This window comes from Strongylocentrotus purpuratus, unplaced genomic scaffold, assembly GCF_000002235.5.
Source record: "Strongylocentrotus purpuratus isolate Spur 01 unplaced genomic scaffold, Spur_5.0 spur5_scaffold_8, whole genome shotgun sequence".
NCBI classification, from domain to species: domain Eukaryota; kingdom Metazoa; phylum Echinodermata; class Echinoidea; order Camarodonta; family Strongylocentrotidae; genus Strongylocentrotus; species Strongylocentrotus purpuratus.
This window is the reverse complement of record NW_022145614.1, coordinates 2,375,872-2,390,043: the sequence shown is the minus strand read 5'-3', so window position 1 is coordinate 2,390,043 and position 14,172 is coordinate 2,375,872. Positions and strand designations below refer to the sequence as shown.

Here is a 14,172-nt window from a genome sequence, read left to right as displayed (position 1 = left end):
GGAATATTCCCGTCAAAGTGACCGAGGGTGCAAGAGGCGCCAAAGGGGTAATTTACGCCATTCCAATAGAAATGACTGAGGAAGAAATTTTGTCTGAATTAAGAACGCAACAGGTAACAGCGGTTAAAAGAATGACAAAAAGGGTGAAGAATGGAGAAGATAAAGATCAAATGGAAACAAACGAATCAAAGCAGATTCCTCTAACAAGCGTCATCCTGACCTTTAGTACATCCACTCTACCAACATCGATAAGGATGTGCTACCAAATAAAGTTGGTAAAATTATACATTCCCAAAGTAGTCAGGTGCTTCAAGTGCCAAAGATTTGGGCATGGGGCAGCAGAGTGCCGGTCTAACATGAGATGCGTTAGATGTGGCGAAAGCCACAAGTTTGAGGAGTGCGCCAAAAAAGACACCCCGAAATGTGTAAACTGCGGAGGCGAGCATTCTGCTGCATATAATGGTTGCACACAAGCAAAAAAAGCTAAACAAGTACAACACATCAAAATCACAGAAAAAATCACATATGCACAAGCATCACAAATATGGACAAATAAACAAAATACCCCTCAAACTAACATTGTCACACAAACCTCCCAAATGAGGAAAGAGGAACAAGAAAAACACACAAATTAAAACAAGAGATACGATACCTGGCTCATATGCCATCGCTGCAACCACACAAAACGTACCTCCCGTAACCACCAGCACCCAACAAACTCAAAATGTCTTACCACCTCGAACAACCTCAAAACATCCTTCGAAAATCCCTCGAAAAATCCCACAAAATCCTTCAACAACATCAACAAACTCCACAACAATCACTTCAAAAAAAGACAATGAAAAGAAAGAAAATCCTTCTGTAACCACGAACTTTATAGCTACAGCAAATGATGATCAGATAATTGACTTTATATGTCAATTGATCCTCTCACTCACAGAGGGCAAAACTCTTAAAGAAATAAATAATTTAGTTCTGGTCGCAGCGAAAAGATCGCTGCAGCAAATAAGTAGTGCTAACAATGTTGATAATGATACTTAAAACATTGATGATACTGTTTTCCATACTACAATGGAATGCACAGGGATTACTAGGGCATGGAAAAGAACTTATAAAGTATTTGAACACACACAAACATTGCTATGATTTGATATGTATACAAGAAACATGGTTTCAGGAAAATAGAGTTCTTCAAATTCCTGAATACACATGTCTCCCAAGAAATAGGGAAAATCAGGCGAGGGGAGGATGTGCGATATACGTTCATAATAAAATCAAGTATGAAGGTCCAATGAATGATGTAAATTTAGAAATGCAGCAAGTAAACATACACGCAGGAAATGAAAAGTTATCAATTGTGAACTTTTATAATCCTTGTAAGAAATTAAATGAATATATTATGAATGTGCTATTAAAAGACGTTAATAAAAATGATAAAGTTATTATAGTAGGCGATTTTAACGCTCATGGTACCATGTGGGGAAGTGAAAAAACAGACAAGAATGGACAAGTGATAGAACAATTCGTGAATCATCATAATCTAACTGTTTTGAATGATGGCGAAGGAACCAGACTGGATCCACGAACAGGAAAACTGTCATGCTTAGATTTATGTATAACCACTCCTTCACTGGCATGTAGAAGTACTTGGAGAGTCATGGAAAGCCTTTTGGAAGTGATCACTTCCCAATAAATATCCAAACACCTTTAGACGGGAAAAGCTCTGAATATAAAGATGCTTCAATAAGAAGTGCAGATGATTTTATCTCCTTTAAACATATAAATTTGAAAAAATTTGCTAAGAAATGTGAAGAGATGATTACAAATGATCTCATACTTATAAATAATGATATACAGGAAATATATGATAATTTCATGAAATATTTAAAACTGTGTATAAAAGAAACTGTACCGAAAAGGAGAAATGTCTCTAAAAATCCGGTGCCTTGGTGGACCAAAGAATGTACAGAGAAAATCAAAGAGAGAAATAGAATGTGTAATAAGATGTCACGGAAAATAACTTTTGAAAAGGTAGATGAGTACTTAAAAAAGAAAGCAGAAGCACAGCGTGTGCTCCGCCAAGCAGAACGAAATTACTGGCGAGCATTTTGCACAAAGCTTGATCAGTATATGCCAGAATCTAAGATCTGGGCTTGTATAAAACGGCTGAATGGTGTACTAATAAAAAAAACAAAAAATATGTCAACATTGATTGTAAATAGTAAAGATATTGTCTCCGATCAGGAGAAAGCAAATGCCTTTGGAAATTACTTTCAAAAAATAGGAATAAAAGACAGGGATACTAATAAGGAATTACCGAAGGCACCAAATAATGACATTCATATTTTAAATGTAGATCATGTTATAAATGAACCCTTTTTTATAACAGAATTTGAAAAGGCAGTGCAATCGCGAAAAAAGACTGCCCCAGGAAAAGATAATATACCTTACGTTGTTTATGAAAATCTGCCAAAAGCAAACAAGGAAATCATGCTGAACATTATTAACTTAATATGGAAAACCGGGGAAATTCCAATTCAACTAAAGCATTCTATAATAATCCCTATTCTCAAACATGGAAAAGATCCCAGAAATACATCGTCATATAGACCAATCTCTTTAACATCATGTTTTGCCAAAATAATTGAACGAATGATAAAAGAAAGATTACAATGGTATGTTGAAAAGCATGAATTATTACCCAATTTTTTAAGTGGATTTAGGAAAGGTCGTAGTGTGACGGACAATATTGTACAATTAGAAAATGACATCCAAAAGAGTATAAATTGTAATGAACATGTAATAGCGGTTTTCTTGGATGTCGAAAAGGCTTTCGATACAGTTTGGATAAAGGGTCTGGTTTTTAAATTAGCAAAAAATGGAATAGAAGGGAACATGCTGAGATATATAGAAAATTATCTAACAGCACGAACTTTTCAAGTACGAATTGGAAATACAGAATCTAAAACTTATAAAACGCATAACGGGTTACCACAAGGGAGTGTTTTAAGTCCTCTTTTATATAATATAATGATGGGTGATATACCTACAGACCAAGATGTAAGCATATCTATGTATGCAGATGACTGCGCAATATGGATATCAGGCAGGAACATTGTACATATTACTGAAAAAATACAGAAATATTTGAATCTTTTAAATCGTTGGTTTGAAGAGTGGGGGTTTCGACTCTCACCTGTCAAAACAGTGCCCGTACTTTTTACGAAAAGCTGGAATGCCGTTCTACCGCCTGATATAGAACTGAATGGAAATGTGTTAATGTACGAAAAATCTCATCGCTTTTTAGGGGTTATATTTGATAAAAGGTTAACTTGGCAACCACATATCGAAAATGTAATCACGAGAAGTAAAAGAAAATTAAATATCTTAAGATGTCTAACTGGAACAAACTGGGGAAGTTCCTCGAAATCACTTATCATGGTGTACAGAGCAATTATAAGGTCTCTTTTTGATTACGGATGTGAGGCGTATGACAGTGCAGCTGCTACCACCAAAAAAGCCATTGACTCTGTCCAATACCAAGCACTGAGGATATGCGCAGGTGGGCTGCCATTAACCTCCTTAGAATCACTACAGGTGGAAATGGGGGAAATGCCTTTGGATATAAGAAGACAAATGCTTTCAAGTAAATATAGACAAAACATCGAAAGATGGGCAAATCATCCGTTGTTAAAAAACATTGAACCATGTTGGCATTTTGAATACTTGAAGGGGAAAAACGTAAACAAACCTTTTGGATATAGAATACAAAGCAAGCTGGGAAAACGTATAGAAACGATAACCTACTCCCCATTTCCACCATGGTTATTCTACCCTCCGGCAGTGTCAACGGAATTAAGTACTCGAATAAAGAAAACAGATCATCCTACACAACAAAAACAAAGCAGCCTGGAAATCATACATACTAAATGGGCGACTCAATTACATATATACACCGATGGATCAAAAGTACCTGAAAGAGGGACCTCTGCAGCTGCTTTTTACGTCCCTTACTATTCTGTACATCGGAGCAAAAGGTTATCAAATTTCACCTCTTCGTACAGGGCTGAATTGGCTGCCATCATTCTTGCTCTCAGATGGGTAGATGAATTAGACATTTATGTGGGGGTTGTTATTTTTAGTGATTCACTGAGTGCACTTATTGCATTACAACAACAGAAGGACGAATCTTTTATTCTGGAAATTCTCACCATGACTACTCACTTAAAGAATAAAGGAGTTGATATATATGTAGAGTGGATACCTGGACATTGTGGAATAAAAGGGAACGAGATGGCGGATTTCCACGCAAAGGCCGCATTAGTAAAGAAAATAGAAGTCAATAATAACCTAAATATGTCAGAAATGAAAAGCTTAATTACTACAAGTTCCAAACTCCTTTGGCAAGAAAGGTGGAACAAAACCAACTCGTATTTGAAAACATATCAAAAAGATGTTAATAAACCATATATATGCTCATTAGAGAGACAACATTCAACAATAATACATCGACTCCGCTTTGGAGTCCTTGGACTTAACCAGGATCTCCTCAGATTGGGAATTCATGCTACTGGTTTCTGTAATAGATGCCCCAGTGAAATAGAGACTGTAAAACATTTTTTAGTACATTGCCCTAACTATATTATAGAAAGGGCTATGTTTCTAACAGAAATTAACGAATCCCAACCTGAAAAAATTATGGAATACTTAAAAAAGAGTGAGTCCAGTATACAAAAAGCTATTGTACGGTTCTTTCTCAGAACGAAACGGTTCCCTATCAGGAAGTAATACCTCCCTTGATGAACAGTAAAATATAATACAATATTATAAATATGCTAAATTACACTCAGTACATTAAAAATATAATAACATAATGTAATAAGAAAATAAAAAAAGAACAGTATTATAAATATGTTAAATTACACTCAGTACATTAAAAATATAATAACATAATGTAATAAGAAAATAAAATAAGAATAGTAAAACATTATACAATATTATAATATGCTAAATTACACTCAGTACATTAAAAATATAATAACAATCATAATGTAATAAGAAAATAAAATAAGAACAGTAAAACATAATACGATATTATAAATATGTTAAATTACACTCAGTACATTAAAAATATAATAACATAATGTATTAAGAAAATAAAATAAGAAAAAGTAACAACAATGATAAAAGGTATGATAAGATTACTGAATATAGAAGCTTGTGTAGGTGCTATCTTATATACATATTTATGTATGGTGTGTATGTGATATAACAAATAATCTGCACGTACTGTTAAGAAACACTAACAAAGCCCATGAATGTTTTGCTTACGATATTATTTTACGATACTATCTTAAAAGATAGATAAATATAAAACGAAATAAATGTATTTTTAAAAAAATCCAAAATTGAGAGATATAACACGTGCCGTAAAGTAATTTGGCGACAATAGTCAAATCACTGACTAATCGCCAATAACTCAAAAACAACAACAACAACAAAGTGCCAAACAGAACTACCAAACAGAAGAAGGTCCACACGAAAGGTTCACCAGTACGGAGGAAAACATGACTAGATCTACGTTATTTACACTAATTACCGCCTTTATACTATTCTCAACTCATATTCATACAATTTCTGCTTTATTTGATGGGCCTCCAGTGGTATTAAGTAAGCTTGATAATGAATTCATAATTCTTATTCATGTAGTTCTTGCAGTGACGGTTACAATTTGTAAACAAAAAACCGGACCCCCCTTCTCAGTCACTCGCGTCTCGTGACTCGTGACTTGGCCGTGAGTCTGGCGCGGCTGTAGCCAGTGTAGCGTAGCACTAGGTCTAGTCGTGATCATGTTCAAGTTTGTATTGCCATGCCTTGGCTTGATCAAGTTGATGCCAACTGCGAATAAAATTCAATAAATCAATCAAAATAGATATGGGGGCGTAGGCATACATTACCATGATATGATTACATGATGTAGTCTTAACAAAATTGCATTACAAATGAATGAGAAGCTAGTAGAAGTGGCTTATTTCATGAGAATGCCTTTTTTGTTGTACCAAAATTAAGCGAGTTGTGTTTGTGTAGAATCTAGATCTACTCTACACATACGCATCGACTTGGTGTCGATGACCAGGGCTGCGTCTCATGAAACCGTCGTAAGTACAAGTTGAGCAACATCCCATTGAAACGCGTGTATTAAGTTTAACACGCATTTCAATGGGATGTCACCCAACTTAACTACTAAGTTATGACGGTTTTGTGAGACGCAGCCCAGGCTATTTAAAGCCCCATTGTACTACTTATAGCTACTTGCCCCCTCTATATAGCAAACGATGCCTAATCGGTGACCATTATTCCCCCATGATCCTCTTTTTTTTATGTTAAGTGAGAGCTGATTTGATGAGATAACTACCTGTCAGTGACCTTGCAGGGAGGTCCAATCCCTCCTGAAAACTAGTACAGATGGGCTTTAAGTCGCGAGAACGCTACAAAAAGATGAAGGGCATCTCATGAATTAGGCATTGATGCATTTTCACACCAGGCAATGCACCTGAATTAATTGAATTAAATATAGGGCCTACTGCAGAGAAAAGATCTATTTTAAATTGTGGAAATGGCGAGTTGGAGAAAATGGGTATCAGTCATAGTCTTAGATTCATGCAGCATACATTTTTGTAGGTCTTTCCTTTGCATGTTATTCAACGGAATCCCTTTCTAGACACCCGATAGCTGCGATGGTGGTATACTAGCTCTGTGAAATTGGTCATTGAGTGTGTACACACTTTGATTGACTTGCTATGTGTTGTTCGTTGCACAGAATGAAGATTTTATTTTAATTAAAATTTTGTTCAATTCTCTTTTTCTCTTCAATGATTCAACCTGCAGCAATTTTTATTTTTGTATTTATTTATTTATTATTGTTTTTTACTTGTTTTTCATAGAATATTTGTGTATTATGACACATCTGTCTTCGAGAGTTGTTGGGAACTAAATCGTATTCGTTATTGTCTTAATCATTTTAATCTCTATATTTGCTACAGTTCCTGGTGATGGTGGTTGTCAGTTGCAGGCAACTCTGAACAGGACAGCTACTCTTCATCCATACATCTGCCAAAAAACAAGTGGCCTTTTCACCTTATGGCTCAACCTTGATGAGTTTGTGCCCTACTACTTTGACTGTTTCATTGATAATATGAAGTAAGAAATCCATTTGTTTATTATTATGTGTTGGTATGTTTATTCATCTGTTGATAGTGTATATGCTGTTTGTGTAATATTGCCTCACCTACCATCCCAGTATAGCTTCCTGAGTGAGGTGCTTAAGATATTACCCAACCAAGTACCAAGTGCTATTGATTAGTTGATATGAGACTGCATAATTTGATAGCTAATTTATTTTTCTTATAAATGACTTAATTTATTTTGTTTATTTCTTGGTACTATTTTAATGTTCGTTGTATGTTATGATGTTTAGAAACTGCTACACTTGTATAAAGTGCTTTTCAAACATTGTCTTCTTTAAAGTCATCCATGAACACCTGTTTATGATGAAGTCAATACAACAGCATGAGCAGCTGATAGCAATTCAACCACAGTAGACCATGACTTTTGAATTTGATGTTAGTGTATCACATTGCTCAAGTTTCCCATTTCATAATTTGGGGACTGCTTTGATACCTTAGGCTCACCTCCAGACAGACTCCACGCCGACTCTGACAGATTGATTCTTGACCATTTGGGGGAAATGTTCAGTCTGTTGTCATTATATGTGTCAGTCTCCTTGGTTTGGTTCAACATCCTCTTCTCTCCCTATTTCAAATGTCCAAATGTATCTAGTATGCTGTATTAGTACACATTCTCCAAGCTCTGTTAATTTTGATCATTCACTTTGTTCCTCTGTTTGAATTTTGAATTTTTCCAGACTAGTCTATGATCCAGCCACAAGAACAAGCCGAGATAGTGAGGGTGTTCATGTGTACATACCTGGTTTTGGAAATACAAGCACTGTGGAGTGGTTAGACCCAAGCAAGAGTTCATTTGGTAAATGTCTAGCATTATTGGTAAAACAACGAGTATGAACTGAATAGCATGAATTCATGAAGGTTTATCAAAACTGGGTTAAGCCTCAGTAATATATATTTGGCCTCATGTCCAATAAAAGAGCAATTTATGTTCGAGTATGAACTGAATAGCATGAATTCATGAAGGTTTATCAAAACTGGGTTAAGCCTCAGTAATATATATTTGGCCTCATGTCCAATAAAAGAGCAATTTATGTTCTTGCTTGTTTTACATGGTGAGATATAAACCAGGGCAGCGTTCACTGACAAGTTCACCAACATCCCATAGAAAGGCGTGTAATGTAATTAGCACATGATTCAATGGAATATCGGTAAACTTGTACTTATGACATGTTCCCAGGACTCCACACTAACTTGGATTGAACTTTTTACAGTCTGTATGTGTGAACCTCTGTGAAAACTGCAACATTTTTCTGGGGGTGGGGGGGGGGGGGGGGGGGGGGGGGTGGGGGTGCAGCTTCGATTTTGTGTCCCGAGTACCTGTTAGTGTTGAGCCCTGTTTTAACAATGGTTTAACTGGACCATTAGATTTACACCTCCTCAATGACCAATACTAGGTTTACCTTCACCCACCAGTAAAGAGCACACCTATTTTCTTCTAACTTTTAGCTGAAGTCTCAACACTCAAAACCTCTTGTATTTTCTCTCTCCCAATCTCTTCTCTTGCTGTATGACTGACTGTCATCTTTCTTTTCGGCCCAAAGAATATGTCTTTTATACCTGTCTTATTTACTTACGAGTCAGCCAGCTATTTCTTTAATGAGATGAAATGATGTTTTTTCTGCTTTATCTGGTTATATGATTTCATCTATCAGACAAATGTTTTTATCAAGTTGTCCCTACATGAATATATTGTAGGTGGAGAGTGTAGAAATGTTAACATGTATTAAAGTAGAATGGCAAGTGAAATTAACAAGTGAAAAAGCATCCTTCCACACCACCAATTTGATCATACATGTAAAACAAGAATATTTTCCTCTTTTGATAGGTTCATACTACACTCATCTAGTGGATGCCTTGGTTGCTGTTGGTTATGAAAGAAATGTCAATATACGTGGAGCTCCTTATGACTTCCGGAAAGCCCCCAGTGAGTATGCAGGGTAATGAGATGACATGATGCTCAAACAGATGAAGGTCCATATGTTTGTGTGTTGTTTTATTGTCATCACTGTCAAGGATCTTTCATCTTTTGGAGCAAGAATGGCATTAACTCCTGTATTTTAACACAGAGTATATATCCTTTTGGCTCTGAACAAATATTTTGAAACTCAAGTCATCATTCTGTAATATAAAAACATTAAACAAAAACAATTGTGTCATGTCTTCAATTCCTCTTAAAATCTAGACCAATGAAGAAGAAACTTAAACATATCAAAGTAAGATACTGAAACTAAAATATGATACTCATCAACCATTTCTTGTAGTTGGACTTGGTCGAATGTAAATGTCGGATTTGAAGAAACATTTTACTACTTTCTGTACTTGCATCTTAATGTGCTTGGTGAGAATGATTAGTGAAAATTATTTTCTGCAACTTCATTCAATTGCAGATTCAGTGTATGTAAAATGACAGTAATTGAAAGCCTTTTACCAAGTTGAATGGATGCAGTCAATAAAATCATCCCAAAGCTAGGTACTTGGGTGAATGTTTCAGTCTGCACAGTCGAGGAAATACAATGACATTAGATTTACCACTTTTAAAACATTCTTTCTTGTGACCAATGATGATGCCGCTCAGGGTAAAACTTACTCAACAAATAAAAGTTACAATGATTGAATTAAGATAATTGTGTTTTCCATTTGATATACAGATGAAGGCGGCTCATATTTCTGGCAGTTACAGCACTTAGTAGAAGAAACATATCAGAAGAATGGACATGAACCTGTTGTACTTGTATCACACAGTCTAGGATGTCTCTATGCGCTGTACTTCCTCAACCAGCAGCCCACATCATGGAAGAACCGATTCATCAGGGCATGGGTTCCAATCTCGGGACCCTACGCCGGTACCACCAAAGTCATGCGAGTTGTCACGTCAGGTGAGGAATGATTGTCCAATGTGTCGTGCATTCTTTCGTAGTTATCACTGTATAGAGTGAAAGAAAAGTCTTGCAGGACTGTGGTAAATGCACGGGAAGTTTGAATGTCAATAAACAGTGTCAGATGAAACTCTTTGAATTTTAAACACTAGATATCGGTGGAAGAAAATCAGCTTCAATAATCTAAGGCGTGCATTGGCAGAGACATGATATGTTGCCCAGATACTATTCTAAAAGGCTTTTGCAAAATGTTGTGGCAGTTGGTCCCTCCATTGCCAAGATCTAAAGGGGGGCATCACCTCCTCTCCACCCCTGTCGTTCGAATCTGCCGTAATCCTTTACATGTATATCTGTGTATTCATCTAGTAAGGAAGAAGTTATTGTACAGTCAATAGAGCTATCTAGGAAATGGTGTATTTAGTACACTATGCAATACAGTACTGGTGTTTTAAGTTAACTCCAAGTCCCTCAGATTTGACTGCAAATTGCAAACTATCCCCCGGAGCTTAATTGCAAGCCTGTACTTATCATCTTGGCACCAAGCTGAATCAACCAATCAAGTTGTGCATAAGAGATTGTTGAATGTTTATATCACACTTTTGTCATATCTTCATTTTTATACAGGTGATAATCTGAATGAATATGTGATATCAGCCTTGACTGCTCGCAATGCTCAGCGTTCCTACCCCAGCTCAGTCTTCCTCTTCCCTAATACAGACTATTGGAGCCCAGAAGAAATCATCATTACTACACCCAAAGCTAACTACACAACAAGAAACTACACACAGCTATTCAAAGATTTGAATTATACTATAGGATTAGATCTCCTTCAAGATACTCAAGGGCTTGTGAAGGATATCAAAGCACCAGGTAGGATGATTGAAGATTATTGATTTTCCGCTGAGTTTGAAGTCAAGGAACACATAGAATGTCAGCAAATTCATAGCAGAAATGGTAGACTTGCCCTTATACCTTTCTTGTCCCTAAGATTAACACAAAGCTGTAAGTTATACTTCTACTTCTACGCCGATACTTTACAGGATCCATGAGTCAGGATATAATGCCAAGGTTACTGGGGTGTGCAGGTGGACCACTACACCGGGGTTTCCCCCTACTCTTATACGAAAAGTGCAGTGGGTTCTTAACGTGCAAGGGAGGTGACTCTCATGTACACGTGGCCTTCATTTAATGTTCTATCCGAGGGATCTGTATATGAAGTATGATGTGACAAGTTCCTTGTATTGAAATGATATAGATGAAATATTTGTTGTTTATATTTTCTCAGCCACTATATGAGAGAAGCATAATCCATAACAGGAACAGAGGAGTAACTTCTAGCAAAGAAATAAAGTAATTGTTACACCCTCCCTTTCAACTTTATAGCAGACAATGTTTTCCAATGTTTGTTTTGTATCGTCCATAGATGTTCCTGTATTTCCTGTGTATGGTGTGGAGGTACCTACTGAAGCTAACTACACATACCCAGGAAATTCATTTCCTGACACGCAACCAACAATATCAATGGGCTTAGGGGATGGAACAGTTAATCTACGCAGCCTTAGAGCATATAGGAAGTAAGTCCAGTGAATGCAAACTGATTTGAGCCTACCATTGTGAATATATTTTAATAAGAATAAAAATAGTGGATTAAAACACTTGTGCGATGATACAAACTACTTTTATTTAGGGCAATGAAATTAAATCAATAATGTATAGAAATTAATTTTTTGTAAAAAAATTCAATTCAACTCACTTAGAAAATATACATCATAACTATTAGAACAATGATTATCAAAATATGCATTTTAATCTTGTATCTTGGAGGAAACTGCAGAACAGAAAGAAAAAAGCTATGATATAAAGAAAAGGACACAGACATACACCAGGGGCCCGTCTTATAAAGGGCTGTGCTTGCTTCAAATTGATTGCGACTGAAAGAGATACAATTGATTGATACAACTCAGTCGCAAGTACTCATAGACAGGCCTCTGATCTTGTAATCTGTACAGATGATTAGAAAACCTGAGCAGAAAAAGTAATTTCTATAAATGAATTCACTTGTCCTATGGTGAAGTCAGGGACAAAAATACACGGGGGCTCTGGGCAAATTAGCCCCCGAAATGCCCAAAAGAGCCCCCGAAAGTCATAAAAGAGCCCAAATTTTTGCATTCATGTAGAGTTCAATGCAAAACAAATCAAAGAGTGTTATTTTCATGTAAGCACACTTGAAAAGTAGCCCCTGAAATGTTTAAAGTAATTTTTTCCCTGGGTGAAGTAGTAGTGAATCTGTGACTTTAGGGATCCTCTCTAAAGTCTTTATATGTTCTTTCTTCTATCTTTCTTAACATGAAGATGGCGTAATGAGCAGTACTCACCTGTGAGGGAGTATGAAGTGAAAGGCCCAACAGGAGAACATTCTGCTATCCTAGCTGAGAAGTCAGTCTTCAGGTTTATCATCAATGAAGTCTTATTCCCATTCATCAAGCTCAATTCTACAACTTCCAAGAAAAGGAGCAAACTCAGTCCCAGGAAAAGTCCAAAGCTAACATGATCATGAAGGGAAGTTTTCATTGCAGCTATTTGTGATATGTCTTCTTTCTGTCATCTAGGTATTCATAATTCCGGTAAAATAACAAACAACAATTAACAACAACAGCAACAACAAAAACAACAGTTACTGCAGTCAATAATATTGATTAATAATACCGCTAGTGAATTACACCTCTATAGCATTTTATACTAAGTTATTGTCTTAAATTATACAAAGTTGTAATTATAGTATTACATGTACATGCAATATTGAAATTACTATCAGGCTTAATTAATGACATTTTAAGCTTTGTATAACAATTATAATACAAGTGATATAATTCTTCAAGAATTCAACAAACTCACTGGATGAGGAAAAAAAGGATTTGCAAACTGAATGTGATAATAAAGTGAATAACACATGAATTATACATGTAAGTAAGGCCCATCACAAGAATGTGTAGTCCCAGATATGGTGATACAATATTCAGCATGTCTTTTTTTTTCTTCTAAATTTGGTTACATTTTGTGGTCCAAATGACGACATTCATTGCCTGATGGACAAATTCATGATAATTTCAGGATATTTTCCCCTCAGAATACAGCATTATTAGCAAAACTCAAGGTTAGCCTTATATCAACGCAGTTGAGTTTCTGAAGATTATTTATTGCACCATATATGAGTTCTCCTTCTAGAAGAAAAAAATGGCCAGTATCACACTGAAATGGAATTGGTTATTACTAGAGTTTGAATTTATGATGTTATTTCATTTGGACCCTGTCTTATGCCATATCCATATTTCAGAATCCACAGCTTTTGTGTATTTCTTCTGCAGGTATTTTCTTGTGCAGGCAAGATTGATTTCAGAGTGTGGTGCTTACATTTATGTACAGGAGCTTTGACCCAAACTCTTTTAAGTTATTTTCATCTTTGTTTTTTAATATTTTAGTTTTTCTCATAAGTAGTAATGAGCTTCTGAAATTGTATCATTCGCCTGGTAATGACAAGGAAATACATTGTTATGATGTTGCAGTAACCCATGTTATTTGTGAATCAGCAAATATGTTGTGCAGTTATGTGTGTGGGCTTGAAATCCAGTGACTGGGGGTATTAATGATAATAATAACATTGTGAAGTTCACGTTATATAAATGTTGATTATTATGGGTAAGATTATGTAATAATCTACTGTAACATCATCGACTGGCAATTAAAAGAAAGCAGAATGATTGAAGATGTTTAAGGCAGGGATCAGAAATCTAGAAAATTCTCTTTTCCTTTCACTTACCCAAGGAGAGGGGGGAGGGGGGGGGGGGTTTACAGCAAGTTAGTCGTGCCTTTTTTATGCCTCCGCCACCGAAGGTGGTGCCGGAGGCATCATGTTTTCGGGTTGTCCGTCCGTACGTCCGTACGTCCGTACGTCCGTCCGTACGTCCGTACGTCCGTCCGTACGTCCGTACGTCCGTCCCGTTTGACCGTTATCACAATATCTCAAGAACCATTTAAGATTTAAACTTAAG

General features: G+C 36.2%; 1 protein-coding gene across 1 annotated transcript; it reads left to right on the top strand.

Annotated features, from left to right (window-relative positions):
• Nucleotides 1-5,505: 5,505 nt before the first annotated feature.
• LOC588190 (group XV phospholipase A2) lies at nucleotides 5,506-13,698 on the top strand. Its single transcript, XM_787886.5, has 8 exons — nucleotides 5,506-5,670; nucleotides 7,044-7,200; nucleotides 7,925-8,043; nucleotides 9,073-9,171; nucleotides 9,896-10,123; nucleotides 10,748-10,993; nucleotides 11,547-11,697; nucleotides 12,476-13,698. The coding sequence occupies exons 1-8, from the start codon at nucleotides 5,568-5,570 to the stop codon at nucleotides 12,672-12,674; spliced, it is 1,302 nt and encodes a 433-aa protein (XP_792979.4). The 5' UTR covers nucleotides 5,506-5,567; the 3' UTR covers nucleotides 12,675-13,698.
• The last annotated feature ends 474 nt before the right edge of the window (nucleotides 13,699-14,172 follow it).